Source organism: Saccopteryx leptura, chromosome 12 (genome assembly GCF_036850995.1).
Source record: "Saccopteryx leptura isolate mSacLep1 chromosome 12, mSacLep1_pri_phased_curated, whole genome shotgun sequence".
Lineage (NCBI taxonomy): Eukaryota > Metazoa > Chordata > Mammalia > Chiroptera > Emballonuridae > Saccopteryx > Saccopteryx leptura.
Genome location: NC_089514.1, coordinates 19,949,488 through 19,970,184, shown reverse-complemented (window position 1 = coordinate 19,970,184; position 20,697 = coordinate 19,949,488). Strand labels below are relative to the sequence as shown.

General features: G+C 40.6%; 1 protein-coding gene across 2 annotated transcripts in view; it reads left to right on the top strand.

Annotated features, from left to right (window-relative positions):
* The window catches only part of HDAC9 (histone deacetylase 9), a 1,019,027-nt gene that overhangs the window by 923,347 nt on the left and 74,983 nt on the right, over positions 1-20,697 (top strand). For both annotated transcript variants that reach the window (XM_066354134.1, XM_066354133.1), the window contains exon 26: positions 3,605-3,752. In XM_066354134.1, the coding sequence (XP_066210231.1) occupies positions 3,605-3,752 (148 nt within the window). The remainder of the gene's footprint in view (positions 1-3,604; positions 3,753-20,697) is intronic.

Here is a 20,697-nt window from a genome sequence, read left to right as displayed (position 1 = left end):
AGTCAGGAACCTCATATACATCTGGATAAAAGCCAAACTTCTAACATCTATTCCTAACTTAGCCGGATATTTTATACACATTAAATTTTACTCAAAAAGGTCTCAGCCATTTAAAACTGTTCTTACCACTCACATACACGACGACTAAACTTTGAAGGATCATTGCCAGTCATTCTGCTGAAAGATTGTTATTAATGATTCATGCTTTCAGTCCTGATTGTGTTTTGGGATAAAGATATTTGTTTTGTCTATAACCAAGAGCTCTCTTCTTGAAGAAAATGTACAATGCTTGAAAATTAAAGCCCTTGGCTATTCTAGATGTGTCATATTAGCTAAAAGTAAGTGCTTGCTGACCTCTTCAAGGTTGCAGAGGCTCACAGAAAATTAAGATCTTCTGCCGTAATAAATGTGTTCTAATATCCAAGAGTGATACGTAATGTGAATTGAAAAGAATCACAATCACTGAGAATTAGAAGAGAAAGAAACTTTCATTATCATCACACCCAGGCCTATCGTTTTATAAGGGTGAAAATTGTATCCCTAAAGGGATCAAAATGATCTCTCTGGGACTAGTGCGGAGTCTCCAATCTGGAAATCACGACCGAGTTCAGGGCTTAGTCTCTGATGGACTTCTTATTCATACTCTTCAGTGAGCAAGCACTCGCCTCCAGTTTTATACTAGCGTGGTCAGTGACTTACACCTGGTGGCCAGGTGCTGGAAATAGTACAAGGTTATGAGAAAGGAAGAACAGGAAGTAGTCTCAACATGATTGTCGCACTTGGTGCAATAAACCCAAGCCATTAACCCAGTAAAAGATGGAGTGACTGAGTCGTGTACCCGAGGAACAAGGGTAACTTGTCATTATCAATGATGATTCCCTTTGTAAAGAACATATATAATTCTTTCCGCAATGTGCATAATTTTTTTAAGTTGGGATTTCATATACTGAGTCTGTTTTTTTATTTTTATGTGTCGTTGGAGGAGGGTAGTGGGAGAACTACATAAAGGAGGACTACAGAATATAAAGAAGGAGCCATTTTGGAATCAGGCAGTCCTACTGGGAAGGTTCAGTGTCTCTGCTTGCTAGCCACGTAACCTTAGAAAAATTACCTTACAACGCCTACCTACTCATGAGGATTAAGTAAAATTATAAATTATAAATGCAAGAACACCTAGCACAATCCTCAGCTTATATTTGGAGCAGAATAATGACAGTTTCTCTTTCCTAATAACGTTCATAATGTAACTTCACCCATAAACCACCAGCTACCTGTGATTTGTTGGAAGTCCCCTGTTAGTCAGTCCAGAGAAACAGGGACATGTCATTCGGCATCCTCAGCTTTGGGAATACCATAAGCTAAAATAATGCTTAATAATAGTATTGTTGGAACTCATTACGACTGAGTGCACTTATAGATGGAACACAGTATTTCCAACGAGGGCAAAATTATATACATAGTGATATAATTCTCTAGATTCTAGAGAGTTAGGGTCTTGAGATGGAACTGTCAATTCAGGCTCTTTCAAAGTTGGGGCGGGCAGGGCCGCGGGGGGGGGGAGGGGCAGGCAATGAAGAATAAGCCAACGCATATTTTAATTGCCTATCTCCTGAATTTCTCTTGAGTCCATGTCCTCACTTCTGATCTGTCACTTCCTTTTCATTTAGAACTCATTTCCCCCTGGACTTTTGCCAAGATTAGAGATGAGTTTTCTGTGCTACTCCCTCACCATCCAGCCTATGGTCCATGATCTCTCTTCAGAGGGATCTTTTACAAACTTAAACCCGGTTCTCTCCGTCTTCTGCTTAAAATGGCCCTAAAAAGCCACAAGCTGCAGTCCAAGGTTATTGGCATGTTATTCAAGATTGCGATAATTAGCCCACGCCTATCACAGCAGCATTCATCCCGTCCAGACTTTTCCTGTGTTCCAGCTGTGCCCAGCGGTGGACTTGGTGCCTCAGTAAAGGACAGAAACTCCGGTTTCTGCAGATTTGCATACACTGTTTCCTTTTCCAGGGAAACCTCATCATCACCACCTCCCTCGGCTTCAGCTGGACTGACTTCTGATGCTCTTTCTAGTGCTCGGTCAAGTGTTCCTTTTTCTGGCAAGTCTCTTCCCTTCCCGCCACCATCAATATGCGTTCTACTTATTTCCTCCGAGGAACACATGAGCCTTTCCTACACAGAATTGCCACTGTGTGTTAACTCAAAGCGCTGGCTCCACTAGGCCGTGAGTTTCTTGATGCCAGGGAAGCACCATTGTGTCCGCAACCTCTGGGGTAGCCTCTGCTTCCCTTCACCGTCAAAACTGCTAGGCTGTGGTCCAGGTGAAAAGCTGCATGATTCTCAGACTTCGGTCGGAATAGGTGATCCCAGCAAGTAATCACAGGACTGCGGAAGGTCCTGTTGGCATGGGAGCGGGAGCGGAGACTGGGTCTTGTCCCCTAACAGGACAGCCGTTCGTTTGTGGAGCAGGAAGACAAGGAAAGGCCAGTCCTGGGACGTTAGTTAGAGCTGGGCGGGGCGGGGTTCGGGGCCATCCCCTTGCTGTGAGCAGCAGGAATAATATGCGTTGCCAGCATGAGGCAGAGCTGGGTCATCTTCCGTCCAATCTAGTATTCATCCATTTCTACTCTAGTGGAATATTTTTCTTTTCTTTTTTCTTTTTTTTTTGGAAGTAAGCAAACAATGCACGCCAACTTCCCGCCTAAACGGCCTGGCTGCAGAGACAGTTCTCACCCAGTGAGTCATGTTAGCACCCAGGGAGATTCCCCTGCTTTGAGTGAGGGTTACACAACACTTCACACACACACACACACATACACACACACACACACACACAGCTTGGGGTGAGGGCGCTGCAGGAAGGGCATTAGCGCTGCTCTTTGATACTTCATCCCACTGCCATGCTCTTATGGAATGACCTCCTATTTTCCTTTCCCCCTTCCCTGCCTCAAAAAAAAGAAACATCCCTGTGACATATGGAAGGGGTCCAACACCAGCCAGTGCATGTATATTAAAGTTTTAAATCAATGATTGTTCCTGTGCACACCCCGGGGTTAACTAAGAAAGAACATCCAGGACTAACAAACCTGATTGTTCTGGCAAAAGTTGCCATTTGATTCATGCTGGCATTTCTGGGCTTTTCTTTTTCTTTAATATTCCAACCTCGTTAAAAAAAAAAAAAAAAGGTTAATGGCTCAAGTAGCGATTTTCAACATTATTCTTTCGTTCAGTTTCTCCATGAGACTTCGACCTCCCAGTCTCTTGAGGGTTTCCCATGAGGCGTGATGCCCAGAGACAGCTGCCACTCGGATAGTGGGTCCATTAGACCTGGATTATTCCTCACTTTACTACCTTTGGAACGAGGGAGCGACTCAGAGTTGGGACTAGGAACACTTCACAACTTGGCATTCTTAGACTGAGGAAAAGACTTAATCATAACAGTCAAGAAAGCAAATTACAATTGTGTGTAACACAGTGAATTTTAACTTAACAAACTACTCTGGAGTTGGACCTAGATTGAGTATTCTGATTAATGCTGCTCTAACCAAAATTCCGGTAAACGATGATGCTTTTCTGTCCTCCCCCCTACCACCCCCAGGCAAGTACTGGAAGTCGGTAAGGATGGGGGCTGTGCCAAGGGGCTGTGCCCTGGCTGGGGCTCAGCTGCAGGAGGAGACAGAGACCGTCTCTGCCCTGGCCTCCCTGACGGTGGATGTGGAGCAGCCCTTCACGCGAGAAGACAGCAGGTATGGCTCCAACATGGGGGAAGCGTGACGGCCAGTAACATCCGGGCTCATCCGAACGTGCGCGCCCCTCTCCCCAGACTTCCCTTCCCCTGTCTCCTCCACTTCCACCACCTGTCTTCTCCGAAGCCACAGATGCCACAGCACATGCTGTCGGCTGTCAAGAGCCCATTCATTTGTTTCGTTCTTCGTGGGAAACACAGAGCGAAAGCAGGTGGCTGCCGTTCATGGAGCAAGGGAAGGGATGAGATAGATGGTGAGAAAAATCACTCCTTGTTGGATAATTTAGAGCAGATTATTTTGGAAAGAGTTGCTTATGGGCTCACCTTCTATCACTGGTGATCGCTGTGTTCCCAGGTGTTCTTTCCTTTCTGTCATCGTTTTGAAATTCCTGCTGTAACAAATGGAAGAGGGGAGAGCAGAAGCTGGAGGCATTGCTAGTCAGCAGGATAGCCCAAGTACTCCATACAAGCTCCGTATCTGACTCTCCTGAAAGTATGGCTAGCTAACAATGGATGCTGCCTCCACAGGAGACAGGAGTGTGTTTACAGGAAAGTGTGGGCTTGAGTCTGATTTTATTTTACATTATGATAAGAAGGGGTTGATTTCAGTTAGTCTTCCTATGGATGAATATAGCTTTCAGGGAGAAAATAAGGTTAGCCTAAGATTGGGTTTGCTCATTTCCTTTAAGAAGTGTTTATCCAGCCTGACCAGGCGGTGGCACAGTGGATAGTGTGTCAGACTGGGATACGGAAGACCCAGGTTCAAGACCCTGAGGTTGCCAGCTTGAGCGCGGGCTCATCTGGTTTGAGCAAAGCTCACCAGCTTGGACCCAAGGTCGCTGGCTCAAGCAAGGGGTTACTCGGTCTGCTGAAAGCCCGCGGTCAAGGCACATATGAGAAAGCAATCAATGAACAGCTAAGGTGTCGCAACAAAAAACTGATGATTGATGCTTCTCCTCTCTCTCCATTCTTGTCTGTCTGTCCCTATCTATTCCTCTCTCTGACTCTCTCTCTCTGTCTCTGTAAAAAAAAAAAAAAGTGTTTGTCTATTTATGCATTTCAGTGTTCATCATCTTATCCTATAGATAATGCTATATGCAGAATTTTTTTTAAGTCTGCTATGGCCCAAGCCATCACAAATGTGTATGCATTAATACTGGTGCTTTCTACAGCTGACTTCAGAGTCACATTTCCTCAATTTAAAAATGAACCAGGTGAGTCTTTGCTGAAGCTCTGAGGTCTTGCACTTTAAAATTGCTTCTGAGAGTGAAACCGGACTCCTTCTGTAACTAGCATCACCATTAATTACACAGATCCTGCTACTAGAACATAGATTGGCAAGTTTCCCAAGAATGCACAAATCTGAACAGTTTTCATTTGCTTGCTTTTACTGAGTATTCAGAGTGTAATGGATTTAACATCTTGTTTGGGTCAAGAGCAAGAGATACGTTGGAGAAGAGATTTCACTTTTATGCAATTATTTTTTCTCACCATAATTCCTTAAATAACAGAGTACCAGTAGGGGAGGAATGAGTTGTATAGTATTGTATTAGAAGCATCATCATATGGGCACCGGGAACATAAGGGAAAACTTACTTTATATCTTTGATAATATGAGCTAACCTCCTGCCGTCCCCAGCTAAGACCTGAACCAAGTTCATAAGCCAAAGGTGTTGCAATTATTCCCAAGGCCGAATACAGCTAGTTTCTGTCAGTTGAGGGCTATCAAACTGAGGAAACTAGCATCTGTTAGTGTTGGATATAAAAGAAGATGAGCTATTCCTGAGAATTCCTTCACAAAGGAATTCCAAAGAAACAAAGAAACAAACAAACAAATTCCTTCACAAAGAAACAAAGCTAAATTCCAGCCGGGGTGAAATGAATGGTAAGTAATTTTGCCCGTTAAATTGCGGAGCCTAGAATAATTAAGCAGAAGAAGTTGTGTTATGAGCCCTAAGTAATGTAAACCTCTCAGCACTTTGGCAGGAGTTAGCTCTGTCCGCGTGCTTGTTTATGCAGGTAAACTGTGTGCCTGACTCCTGCTAATCCACGGGGATGGAACCCTGGATTCAGTTCACAGGGACGTTCAAACTTCATTTCATGGCAGAGGGAGAATGGGAGTGGCAATGCTCTGACATAGAGAGGAACAGAGCTGAAGTCTGTGGCCTCCATTCGTATTTGTTTATCGGTTTTAGACAGACTGCATCAATTTTGATTGATTTTTCTTGTGGGAAGGAGAATGGTTTTGCTTGAAATATTTTCTATGGCTTTGAACTCGCTTTTTTTTTCAGCAGAGGAAAAGAAAATCATTCTAGAACTGGCTTTTGCATTTCCATTGAACCATGCATGAATTTCATCAAGGAGAGTCAGACAGAGTTTCAGAAAGCTTGAAAGCCACAGAGCATTTATTCTTTTCAAGGGAATGCTATCAAAATCGTCCCCCTACTCAATACAGGAAAGATGACTCTCAGAATTAGATAAAAATTAAAAATTAAAAAAAAAGAGGAATTGTTCTTGGGCCTTTGTTAGGAATGCAATATTATAAGTGGACAGGAAATTGAAAAATTAGAAAAATCAGAGAGCTAAATGGATGGAAAAGGGTAAAGGCAAGATTCTTTTTATAGGCTATTCTTGCCAGTTGTTTGGGAGGATATACTGGTGTTTGGAGTGAGATGACTCACTTTGTGCTAAGATTTTGGGTAAAGCAACGCTTTTCCTGGCCAACTCATATCTGACTCATTTACCACTAGCGAATAAGGGATAAAATGCTCCTGGCTAAGAACCATTATAAGTATTTTTTGTTCATTTTTCTTGGATGGGGGTGGGGGGTGGAGATGACAACACAGTACAAACAGTCGTTTCATTTTTATACCTCATTAATGGACCAGGAAGAATAAATTATTAGAAAACATTGATACGTAGGGATTCATTTAGGGGGTGATTGATGGAAATATAGTTTTCAAAACCTAATTTTCAGGAGGCAAAGGACTTGAGTCAAAAAGAAATGATTGGTGGATCAGCAAAAAATAATTTTTTTTTTAATTTAAAAACAACTATGTGGGGCCAACTTATATGTTTAAAGAATATTAAGTAGATAGGCCTGGTTATATATAGTGTATTGTTTTTAAAAGAGAACTGTGATCTTAGGGGTTTTTTGTTGTTGTTGTTTACCAAGAGACAGTGCCTTTCAAAGATTATCATTTGTATTGGTTGGATATGTGTTTCAAATGCTTGTGCTTCAAAAAAGTCAACGCAGTATTCAGTTTTGTTCTTGGTTATCAGTTCAGGATCTGCTCAAATTCAAGAAAAAGATCTATCAGTTAAGACTTTAGGATGATCGATTGTTAAGTTACTGGGAACACAACCGGAAATTAGGTTTTCAAGTGTGAGTTTGACCTGCTGATTATAGTGCGGATTATGTTATATTTTCTTAATACAATCCAATCTGGCTATGGATTTGATTGTTCATCTTCACATTCAGGCAACTTTTCAAATGAACGGGATGGTTTCGAGTCATCTTAGAATATGGAAGCATGAGGAAATATATGATTCTAAGTCTGGCCATTTTGTTTTCTGAGTAACTATTTTATTCATGAGTATGAAAAAGAATAACAGTGAACTGGAAAATCCCAAGTATCATCTGCATTAGCTTTGACTGGCCTATCTGCAGTGCCAAGGACATTGATAACCCGTTCTCCTGTCTCTGAAGATCTCTATAGAAATACAGGCCACTATTAAAAATACACGTTCAGGCCTGACCTGTGGTGGCGCAGTGGATAAAGCATCGACCTGGAATGCTGAGGTCGCCGGTTCAAAACCCTGGGCTTGCCTGGTCAAGGCACATATGGGAGTTGATGCTTCCTGCTCCTCCCCCCTCCAATCTCTTTCTTTCTCTCTCTCTCTCTCCTCTCTATAAAAAAAAATGAATAAAAAAAAATCTAAAAAAATACACATTCATGTCTAATATAATTAGAAAATCAGCTTTGTTTTCCATCCTTTAGGAGTGTGTCTTCAAGGAAGGCTTCTAGAAACTAAAATATTGCACAAATTATGCATGTTGCTCATTTTTCTCCATGATAACCATTATTTTGAGCACCTGTTTATCTAACTAGGCAAACATACCAATATCAATTTTTTTCTTCATTTTTACCCGTGTCAACAAATCCTTAGTTGAAAGGTGGGCTGAGATTTGGAAACTCCTGGTAAAAAGAAGGACGGTCTGTCCACTATCATTTTTTTCCCATTCTTCTTGGGACCATCTTTTTAATCTCTGTTTTCAGTGCCTAACATGTAGTCTTCTGAAATGTGTGAAGTCTGACTTAGTATGTAGAGGTTAAAACCAGTGCCCGATTCTGTATTTCAGAATTCCATTCAGAACTCTTTATGGAAAAGTGTTTTAGTTTGGAAAGAGAAGCACCGGTTGAATCATAACTAAAAGGAGATGCAATAACTTGAGCTTCCCAGCATCTCATCTTTCATAACTATCTTCTTATAACCTCAGAGGAAGAGCCGAGTGTGACTCTAGAATCGGCTGGCCCAGATAATAGTAATACTCTCTGACTTAATAATTGTGTGTTCAGGAACAAGTTATTTATCTCTGTGGGCTTTCTTTTCTTTGTCTTTAAAATAAAGGGAAAATCTCATAGGGTTTTGATGATGAAATGACACAAATACATCTTAAAAACTTAACAGAACATATGACACATAGTAAGGACTCAGTCAAAATGGATTTTTATTGTTTTCTAAAATGTTTCTTCTTCCTCAATTTGCTCTATTTTTCCCTCCTTTAATTCATTGTTCATCATCCAGTGATCTGTAATATTAGAATATAGAGGTTGTACCTGGCCATCTATATGTTTAACTGTTTATAGGTTAAATCAGTAGCATAGTCACTAAAAACAAGAGTTTGATAAATAACACTAGAGAATAAAATTTTTGTTGCATCCACAAAAACACTTGTTCTTACCTAATTCGAGTGCACTGATCTCAAATCTGACATTAGTTTTTCTCTGTAAGCTACAGTTTCTTTGCAATTCAAGATTTTAGGTTTTTATCTTATTGTAAAATTTTCAACATTTAGTTTAACATAATGAAGTAGAATGTCTTCTTGGGCATCATCTTTGTGAAAATATAATAATTTATATAATACAGTAAATACACTAATATACTAAAAGATATGATTGCATCAGAATTTGTCTACAGTTTTGAAATAGAATATATTAAAACACTTACTTTAATCATAAAATTTGTACAAAACTTATTTAAATTCTATTCAGGCAAAAATTTGCATTTGTAGCTCTTGCGTTTTTGTACTTGTTGAGGACAATCTCGTTTGATGCTCCAGCAGTAGTCTGCTCATCACTAAGAGCTCCAAGATTTTCAGGAAACTTATCAAGGTGACTGTTCAGGAAGTGCATCTTAACACTCATGTTACACCCAATGTCACGGAAAGCCAACAGCATCCTTTGAACCAGAAGTTCATAGTTTTCTGTTTTTTTGTTGCCAAGGAAGTTCTTTGTAACTGCCACAAAAGACTGCCATGCTGCTTTCTCCTCCTTATTCATCTTCCTGGCAAATTCTTTGTCATGAATTTGAGGTCCATCGAATACACCTGCTTTTATCTTCTCGAAAGACAAGCAGGAAAAGTAGAAGCAAGATGTTGAAAGCACTCACTTTCTCTATTCAAAGATTGAACAAACTGCTTCATTAAAGCCAAGTTGGATGTGAAGTGGGGGGAAAATGATCCTGTCTCGATTAACTACAAGTTCATTCACAATATTTTGCATCCCTACTTCCAGAGCTTCACATTTTAGCCACTCCTTTTGTGTCCAGTGTTTCTCCCAAGCTCGGCTGTCCCACACACACAGAAAGCAAAGATACTTCGTGAAACCTCTCTGTTGTCCTAGCAGGAAATTTACCATTTTAAGATCCACACAAATGATCCAGTTATGCTCCTCATACTTCAGAAAGTTGAGGACAATTTTCATGTCATTCTTACTTAGTCATTCAATTCAGGTTGGCTAAACTGCTGAGGGGTTAATGACTGCTTGGCATCAGAAGAAGACCCTTCAGATTCTACAACCATTTCCTCATGCATCTTATCAAAATACACTTGATCACCATGTTCACTTTCTTCATCCTCAGAAGAAATAAAACCATTGAAAACTGGAACTGGGAGTGTGTCAGAGTGTGGGATAGGTCGTATTGCTGAAGGAATATTAGGATATGCGATCTAATGCCGTTTTTTCTTGCCGATACCCTTTGTATGGATCATACAGAAATAACAGTCACTGCTGTGGTCCTTAGGTTCACGCCAAAACATGGAAATACCAAAAGGCATTCCTTTGTGTTTTCCTTTTGTCCAGTCATGAAGCATTTCCTCACAATTATGACACATAATATGAGGAGCCCAATTCTTGTCTTGATCGCCAAGGGGAACTTGAAAATAGGCAATATATGCACGTGTCACAAATGATGAAATATTGCGCCTTTGACGTTGAAGTGTGTAACAGCCACATATATAACAGAAGGTGTCAGGACTATTCTTACATTTACGCCTACTCGAAGAAGCCATGATTCAATCTTAAAACAAAATAAGAGGGTGTTTTTATCAGATAATAATTTTTTACATTTAAAACCAACTATAATTATGTAAAAGTGATGTTTGTAAAACATTAATTGCCTTGTGGTTATGTTCAATCCAAGAGTCGTTGCCTTTTAACTCCAGTTTAAAAACCAATGCATGCCATTAACTGTAACAAAAAGAAATTAAAATTGCATAAAAACTAGAGCATGCTCCAAAAAACAGATTTCAGATTTGGAATCAGCGATGCAGAAATATATAGAAACAGTTCTAAAACCTCATGCAACAGAAAATGAAAAGAAAATTGTTCCCCAGTGTCACTAAGCAATAAATTGTTTCAGTTAACTAATCTGTGGTTAGCTGACTTAAGAACTTCCACAATGGGCCTGAACTGTGGTGGCGCAGTGGATAAAGCGCCGACCTGGAAATACTGAGGTTGCCGGTTTGAAACCCTGGGCTTGCCTGGTCAAGGCACGTATGGGAGTTGATGCTTCCAGTTCCTCCCCCTTCTCTCTCTCTCTCCTCTCTAAAAAAATGAATAAAAAAAAAAATTAAAAAAAAAAAAAAAAAAAAAAAAAAAGAACTTTCACAATGGCAAATACATTGTAGATAATAAATAACGAACAAATGAATGAATGAATGAATGAATGAATCCAAAGATGGAAGGCAAAACATTGTTAAAATGGTGACATAACATTTTTGTAACGATACCTGGGCTCTTCTTGTCTTTATTTATTATGTTTTCTGTCAGAATAGGAGTTCCTATATTCTTACGAGTTTTCAAAATGTGCATTTTAAAATTAATTGTCTCTCATAGTACTAATAATGTTCATTTTCAAATGTGTTCACTAACCAGAATCCACAGTTCTCGTAGCGCAAACAGGGATTGACTAAGGAAACACAACAAAGGAAGGGGGGTGGGTGCACAGTGTCTGTCAGAATGGAAAAAGGAATTATTTTTGTTGGGAGAGAAAAATACAGGAGAGAAGTGGCAAGTTACAGGATTATTCTCCAGCTTGCAGAGTGAGGATGGAGCATATCTGGTTTATGCATTCTTTTAACACCTCCCGATCATTTTCTACGTGTGAGACAAATGTTGGGAGCCAGGGTCACAAAGCTTCCTTGCAGTCCTCAAAATATTTCCATACTTGGGGATTGTATGAGTTTCGATTGCTATTTTAAAAAGTTATTACAAACATAATGCCTTAAAATGACCAAAAAAAAAAAAAAAGGGTCGGTCAGAAAGCTGACACAGGTCTCTTGGTCTGAAATCAAAAGGTTGGGCGGGCTGACTCCTTCCTGGAAGCTGTAAGGGAGAATCAGTTGCCTAGACTTTTCTAGCTTCTCGAGAGGCGGCCTGAGTTCCTTGGCTTATAAGCACCTCCCTCCATCTTCAAAGCAAACAACTTTGTATCTCTCTGACCTTTCTCCAGTCATCACATCTCTCTCAGGCTAAAGAAAAATAAGCTAGGAAAGCTGGCTTAAAAGACCGGAAAGATTCTCTCCTTTTAAAGAGTCTTATGATTAGATTAGATCCACCGGGATAATTTAGGCTAATTCTCCATCTCAAGGTCCTTCACCTTACTCACATCTACAAAGTCAGTTCTGCCTCACAAGGCAACATAGTCATAGCTGCAAGAATTAGGATGTCGGCCCCTGGCCGGTTGGCTCAGCGGTAGAGCGTCGGCCTGGCGTGCGGGGGACCCGGCTTCGATTCCCGGCCAGGGCACATAGGAGAAGCGCCCATTTGCTTCTCCACCCCCCCTCCTTCCTCTCTGTCTCGGCTTCGATTCCCGGCCAGGGCACACAGGAGAAGCGCCCATTTGCTTCTCCACCCCCCCTCCTTACTCTCTGTCTCGGCTTCGATTCCCGGCCAGGGCACACAGGAGAAGCGCCCATTTGCTTCTCCACCCCCCCTCCTTCCTCTCTGTCTCTCTCTTCCCCTCCCGCAGCCAAGGCTCCATTGGAGCAAAGATGGCCCGGGTGCTGGGGATGGCTCCTTGGCCTCTGCCCCAGGTGCTAGAGTGGCTCTGGTCGTGGCAGAGCGACGCCCCGGAGGGGCAGAGCATCGCCCCCTGGTGGGCAGAGCATCGCCCCTGGTGGGCGTGCCGGGTGGATCCCGGTCAGGCGCATGCGGGAGTCTGTCTGACTGTCTCTCCCCGTTTCCAGCTTAAGAAAATAAAAAAAAAGAAAAAAAAAGAATTAGGATGTCGATATCTTTGGGGGTTGTTCTTCTTTCTACCGCAGGATCAGACATGAACAACCTACGATCATGAGTGACAAGGTGACAAGTCATGCGATAGAATAGATGGAGCTCCAGGATAAAAGAAGACCTCACATATAGTCCAAGAACTGGAGAGCAAATCACAGGACTGGAACAACTGAGGCAGGGTGGAAAAACATGTCGGATTTTACCTGGTAAAGGAGAAGGAAGCCATCCAAGAGAGAGACCATAGCTGGAGCAAACCATCTTTCGCTCTTTCTTTTTACGCTACTGCCAGCACTCAGTCCAAAGTATCTTCATCTTTCATGAAAACTCACAGTATCCTTACTAACTCCCATATCCACTTGGCCGCTTTTCTAATGCGTTTTCTACACAGCAGCCAGGGAGCTCTTCAAAATGGTACAAAGAACAACTAGGGAGTACAGCTTTCCATGCCTCTGCTAGAAATCCTTCAATGCCTTTCCATTCCATCAGCACGAAGACCATCATGCTTAACGGGACCTGTGCACCTGGCATGATCATCCATTTTGTGCCTTATTTCTGCCATCTTTCTTCACATCATTGTGATCTGCGTTCCAACAATGACCTTGTTTCATTCTTTTAAACTGAGATATACTTTATATACAATAACATACACCAGGGGTCCCCAAACGTTTTACGCAGGGGGCCAGTTCACTGTCCCTCAGACCATTGGAGGGCCGCCACATACAGTGCTCCTCTCACTGACCCCCAATGAAAGAGGTGCCTCTTCCGGAAGTGTGTGTGGGGGGGTGCGCGGATAAATGGCCTCGGGGCCGCATGCAGCCCGCAGGCCGTAGTTTGGGGACACCTGACATACACAAATCAAAATATTTTTACCTATTCCACAGTCATACATACATCATCCAGAACAGGATCAAGAACATGGTCATCACCCAGAAAGTTTATTTGTGCCTCTTATTCGTCAATGCGACTCCCTCCAGAAGTGCCATTTCGTACTTAGTTTTAACGCTGTGGATTAGCTGATGCCAGGGCATATAATATATATTGCTTTTTTTCTGGCTTTTGCTTCACAAGCATAATGTTTTTGAGATCCATCCAATCAATAGCTTGTTCACTATTATTATTATGGTACATTATTCCAGTGTATAAATAAACCCTAATTTCCTTGTTCATGCATCTGTGGATGGGCATTTGACCAGTTTCCCATTTGGGGCTATTCATTTATTTCTGCTTTTTTTAAACTGAGATATAATTGGCATATAACATTATATTACTTTCAGGTGTACAACATAAGAATCCGATAGTTGTGTATACTGTGAAATGATCGTCAAATAAATCTAGTTAACATTCATCACCACACATAAGTACAGATTGTTCTCTTTTGATGAGAACTTTTAAGATTTACTCTCATAGCAGTTTCCAAATATACAACACAGTATTACTAACTGTAGTCACCATGCTGTACAGATTCCCAGGACTTATTGATTTCATAACTGGAAGTCTACCTTTGGGACCTCCTTCACCCTGTTTTTCCCACCTCTGGCAACCACCAATCTGTTCACTGTCTCTATTAAGGTTAGGTGTTTAGTGTGTGTGTGTGTGTGTGTGTGTGTGTGTGTGTGTGTGTGTTTTAGCTTCCCCATGTGACATCATGCAGTATTTGTGTGTTTTTAGTTTGTTTGTTTGTGTTTTGTTTTTTGTCTGATTTACTTCACTTAACATAATGCCCCCAGGTTCCATCCATGTTGTAAATGGCAACATCTCCTTCTTTCGGGGGCTGAATAATATATATTATTATATACTAGAAAGCCCGGCGGTCATACGAAATGACCGCTGTTCTAGATATTATGAATTGTAATTAAAATGATTTGTGCAAAGCCCTGGCTGGTTGGCTCAGTGGTAGAGCGTCGGCCTGGCATGCAGAAGTCCCGGGTTCGATTCCCGGCCAGGGCACACAGGAGAAGCGCCCATCTGCTTCTCCACCCCTCCCCCTCTCCTTCCTCTCTGTCTCTCTCTTCCCCTCCCGCAGCTGAGGCTCCACTGGAGCAAAGATGGCCCGGGCGCTGGGGATGGCTCCTCGGCCTCTGCCCCAGGCGCTACAGTGGCTCTGGTCGCAACAGAGTGATGCCCTGGAGGGGCAGAGCATCGCCCCCTAGTGGGCAGAGCGTCGCCCCCTGGTGGGCGTGCCAGGTGGATCCCGGTCGGGCGCATGCGGGAGTCTGTCTGACTGTCTCTCCCCGTTTCCGGCTTCAGAAAAATACAGAAAAAAAAAAAAAGATTTTAAAATGATTTGTGCAAAGGTGTCTGCTAATTCAAACTGAATTACCCAGGGCAGGCAGCGAGGATGACCCTTTGCTTAGTGCCCCATGGAGTTTCTCCATTCTACTTGCTTAATTGCTTAAAGTAGAGTGCAATGAAGGAAACCACTGGTGGTACATTTCTTAAGAGCCACCACTAGCTCAATAAATAAAGGTGATTTAAATAATAAAATGTTAATTCACATATCAAAGATCTCTTTGTACACAACATTTCTTGTGTAGATCTTTCCATCATTTTTAAGCTCACCTTGCAGAGCACCATCAATTATTTTTAATTTTACGTCCATTCTTTCACGAACTCTTGAACAGGCAACATAAAGTTGACCGTGTCCAAATGCAGGCTCAGGTAAAAAAATGCCAACACGCTTAAGCGTTTGGCCCTGAGACTTACTGATGGTCATAGCAAAGGCAAGTTTTACAGGAAATTGTCTACGTCTCAATTGAAACGGCAACCTTGTTTGAGATGGAGCCAAATCAATTCTTGGAATGACATGTATTTCACCTTTAGAGGAGCCAAAGACTTAGCTATTATAACATTATTTTTCAATTGGAGTACCTTTAGTCTTGTACCATTGCAAAGACCCCTTCTGGTGTTAAGATTTCTTAACAGCATAATAATTGCTCCAATCTTTAACCTCAATTTGTGAGGTGGCATGCCAGAAGGTGGGACTATTTGAATGCCGTGGCAACTTCACCCCATTGGCTAGTACAGTTACGCAAGCAACCAATAAGCTATCGGTGACAAACAGACACTTAAACCGCATATAATAAAGATATTGATATATTATTCTATGTGTGTGTGCGTACCACATTTTCTATATCCATTTATTGATGAGCACTTTGCTTACTTCCATGTCTTAACTATTGTAAATAGTGCTGCAGTGAACATTGGGGCGCAGATATCTTTTTGAATTAGTGTTTTTGCTTTCTTCAGGTAAATGCTCAGGGGTGGAACTGCTGGATCCTGTGGTAGTTCTATTTTTAATTTTTTGAGGAACCTCCACACTGGTTTTCATAGTCACTGTGCAAATTCACACTGCCACCAACAGTACAAGGGGGTTCCCTTTTCTCTTCATCCTTGTCAGCACTTGTTATTTTCTGTCTTTTTAATATATAATAACCCTTCTAACAGGTGTGAGGTGGTATCTCATTGTGATTTTGATTTGAACATCCCCAATGATTAGTGATGTTGAGCATGTTTTAATGTACCTGTTGGCCATCTGTACATCTTCTTTGGAAAAATGTCTATTCAGTTCCTCTGCCATTGGGGGGTATCGTGAATAAATGCTATGATTTTTTATTGTGATAAAAAGCCCATAACATTTACCATCTGAACCATTTTTGAGTGTACAGTAACTACTATTACATGTCCATTGCTGTGCAGTATATCTCTAGAACTTTGTTGTCCTGTAAAACTGAAAACTCTATACCTGTTAAACAATAGCTTTCCCTTTCCTCCGCCCCAGCTCTTGGTAACCACCATTCTACTTTCTGTGTCTGAGCACTTGCCTACCTTAGCTACCTCTTATAGGTAGAATCATGCACTATTTGCCTTTTTTTTGTGACTTGGCTTGCTTTACTTAGCATAATCTCCACAAGGTTCATCCGTGTTGTAGCATATGACAAGACTTCCATCTTTCCCATGGCTGAATACTTCAATGAGGGAGCATGCAATTAGCCCTTCAAGATCCTGCTTTCAGTTCATTTGAACATCTACCCAGAAGTGGAATTGCTGAATTACATGGTAATTATATTTTTAATCTTTGGAGGAACCTATGTCTCTATGAAATTTTTGGTCAGGTCTTTATTTTGTGAACACAAGCACTCAATTCCTCTGATACATGACTAGAAGTGGAATTGCCAAGTTGTAAGGGGGCCATATGTTTTACTTGGTAAGAAACTTCCAAAGTCTTTCCAGAGGGCTATGCTGTTTTTCATTCCTATCACCAATGAATGACAGTTCCAGTTGCTTCATATCCTCACCTACACTCTGTATAATCAGTCTTTATAATTAAGCCTTTCTAGTAAGTATTCAATCGTATCTCATTGTGGTTTCACATTTTCTCCAAAGAGCCATATTCATGTTCACATCAGGCCTTCTTGGCACAAACCCTTTCCTCTGTTTGGAATACTTATCTTGTCTTCCTTATCCTCCCACCAGTCTTATAGTGGTTTTTCCATTCTCGTCCACTTAAACCTCAGATCTCAGATCAAATGTTTCTTTTTATTCTTGGAGAATGTTCACTGGCCATCAATCCTCAAGTTAGATCAGGTCCCCCTATTCATGTCTCCCCTGGAATTCTGGTGTCTATAACAAAGCCAGGGTGCATATTATATACTCAGTAACTATTCTGTGAACCAATGAATAATCAGTAAACAGAGGAGTACCTGCATTTGTGGAGATGTGGAGCTTTGGAGCGAGCCCTCATGGCTATGGGAAAGTAAATTATGAGAACAATAGGGAAAAGCAATTTATAACCAGTTAGTATACGTAAAACATATGATGTAGTTATCCTGCTTCTGGGAATGTGTACTGAAGACATTCTCAACGAGGATGATTAGAGTACATGTACTGACAAGTTCACTACAGCTTTATTAATGATGGGAAGGTAGGAGGAGCCAAACTGGAGGTCCAGTGTTGGGAGGATGAATAGTTAAAATGTGTTGAATGTGCACAATGGAGGTGCCATGTAGCCCTTGGTGGCTGCAGACTAGAAAAACATAAATACACAATAGCAGATATAAATATTACAGTTACTCTGTAACTGACTGTTTAATGCTTTCAGTTTATAAAGCGTGTTCTCTTAAATTAACTCATTTGAATCTCACAACTCGAAGGGCAGGCCAGGGATTATTATTTCAACTTTAAAAAGAAAATTGATGATCTAGAGATGGTCACTTGCTCAAAATTAAATTTTAGAAAGTGCAGAACTGGGTCTTAAACACAGAGCATCTACCTTGAAATTCAGGATTTTTTTCCAACTCGTTCTGCTACTAACACTATTTCTGTGCTTCAAACAATGGAGAGAATTGGCAAGCAATGTGTATGTGTATTTGACTCAGTAGAAGGTAGGGAGCAGTAAATGGACTAATTTCTTTTTTTCAACAGAGACAGAGAGAGAGTCAGAGGGAGGGACAGATAGAGACAGGCAGACAGGAAGGGAGAGAGATGAGAAGCATCAGTTCTTCACTATGGCTCCTTAGTTGTTCATTGATTGCTTTCTCATATGTGCCTTGACCAGGGTGGGGAGGGGGGCTACAGCAGAGTGACTGACCCCTTGCTCAAGGCAGCGACCTTGGGCTTCAAGCCAGAGACCTTTGCACTCAAGCCAGTGAACATGGGGTCATGTCTGTGATCCTACGCTCAAGCTGGTGATCCCACACTCAAGCCCAATGAGTCCATGCTCAAGCCGGCAACCTCGGGTTTTCAAACCTGGGTCCTCTACGTCCCAGTCCAATGCTCTATCCCCTGCACCACCACTTGGTCAGGCTGGACATTTATTTTTAAACATTACTATAAAATGATTCTGAAGGTAGGATAGGAGGAAAGATCAGCAGTTGACAGAAGCTCTATATTGTACCTGCAAGTCCCATGTTTCAACAGAAGAGCTGCCATTTTTGACAGGCATGGGGTTGCACTGTAGATGCCTATTTACCCCAGAGCCAGAGCCACAGGGATCTTGAAGAATCGAGGAAACAAGACACCTCCCAAGATACATAAATTGCCAGAAAAAAATATTAGAAATAATTGTTGTAAAGATGCTCAGAGAGTTATAAGAGAATTCAGACAAACAATTTAATTAAAAATCCGGAAGAACAAAACGAGAAGTACAACAAAGAGATAGGAGACATTAAAAAGAACCAAATAAATGTTTGGAGCCGAAGAATACAATAACTAAAGAATTCAACGCAGAGCTCAACATCAGTCCGAACCAAGCCGAATCAGTGAACTCAAAGTCAAATCATTGGAAATTATCCAGAGGATCAAAATGAAAGATAATGAAAAGCAATGAAGGAAGCCTGTTGGACTTTTGGAATACCATTGAGACAAACAATTTATGAATTATTGGAGTCCCAGAAGGAGTAAAAAAGGGGCATTAAGCTTAGTTAAAGTAATAATGGCTGAGAACTTCCCAAACCTGAGGAGAGATTTAGATACCCAAGTTCATGAAGCTATTAAGTCAGCCCAAAATATCAATCCAAAATGATCCTTCTCCAAAACACATTATAATAAAACTGTCTGAAATCAAAGAGAGGATTTTAAAAGTAGCAAGAGAAAAATATTATCTCACACAAGGGAAACTTTATTAAGCAATCAATGAATTTCACAGAAGAAATCTTGCAGGCCAGGAAAGTGTGGGATGATATAGGCAAGGTGTTGAAGAATAAAAACTTCCAAGCACAGTACTTAATCTAGCAAAGCTGTCCTTCAGAAATGAAGGTGATATTAAGATTTTCCCAAACAAAAGCTGAGATTGTTCATCACCGTAAAGCTTGCCTTTTAAGAAATGCTACAATTTCTTTAAGCTGAAAGGAAAGGATGATCATTAATAACATGGAAACATATGAAAATATACAACACACTAGTAAAGGTAACTATGCAGGCAGATTCAGAATGCTCCAATACTGTCATATAATGATGTGTTCATCACATAACTCTAGTATGTATAAAGGTTAAAGGACAAAAGTATAAAAATAGCTGTAATTCGTTAACGTATACACAAAATAATATAAATTGTGATATCACAAACATAAAATGTAGGAAGGAAAAAAGGGTGGAGTTTTTGTGCAAAGTTAAGTTGTTATCAGTTTATAATAGCTTGTTAGATCTATAAGATATTTCAAGTAAGCCTCAGGGAGGGAAACTATAAAACAAAACAAAAACCTATAGATACACACAATACGAAGAGAAGTTAATCAAAGTATACCACTGTAGAGAATCATCTGTTCAAAAGGAAGATATCAACAGAGGAAGATAAGAACTACAAAACAGATAGAAAACAATTAAAAAGGTGGCCATAATAAGTCTTTAACTATTGATAATTATTTTATATTTAAATGAATTAGATATACCAACCAAAAGGAATAGAGTGGCTACATGAATTAAAAAGAAAAAGACCCACCTATATATACTGCCTACTAAAGACTTACTTTATTTTCAACAATACACATAGCCTCAAAGTGAAGGAATAGAAAAAGATATTCCATTTAAGTGGAAACCAAAATAGAGTAGGGGTAGCTTACTGATATCAGAAAGAAAATAGACTAAGTCTAAAACTGTAACAAGACACAAAGAAGGTCATACAGTGAGAAAGATGTCAACTTGTCAAGCAGATGCAATTGAAAATTAATATGCACCCAAGATGAGACACCTAAATATATTATGCACACAATAACAGATTTGAAGGGAGTAATAAACAACAATACAAAAATAGAAGGGGATTCCACACCCTACTTTTCACAATGAATAGATCATCCAGACAGAAAATCAATAAGGAAACATTGGACTTAATCTGTACTTAAGATCACGTGTACCTAACAGACATATACAGAACATTCCATCCACAAAAGGAAAATATGTACATTTCTTTCCATGTTCCATATGGAATAGTTTCCAGAATAGGTCATATGTTAGATTACAAAACAATTCTTATCGAATTTTAAAAGTTTGAAATAATGCCAACTATCTTTTCTGACCACAGTGGTATGAAACTAGAAAATCAATAACAGGAGAAAAACTGGAAATTTCACAAGTATGTTGAAACTAAATAACAGCTGTTTGATTTCCTGAATTTACAACTGAACAACTAATGGATCAAGGATGAAATGAGAAAAGAAA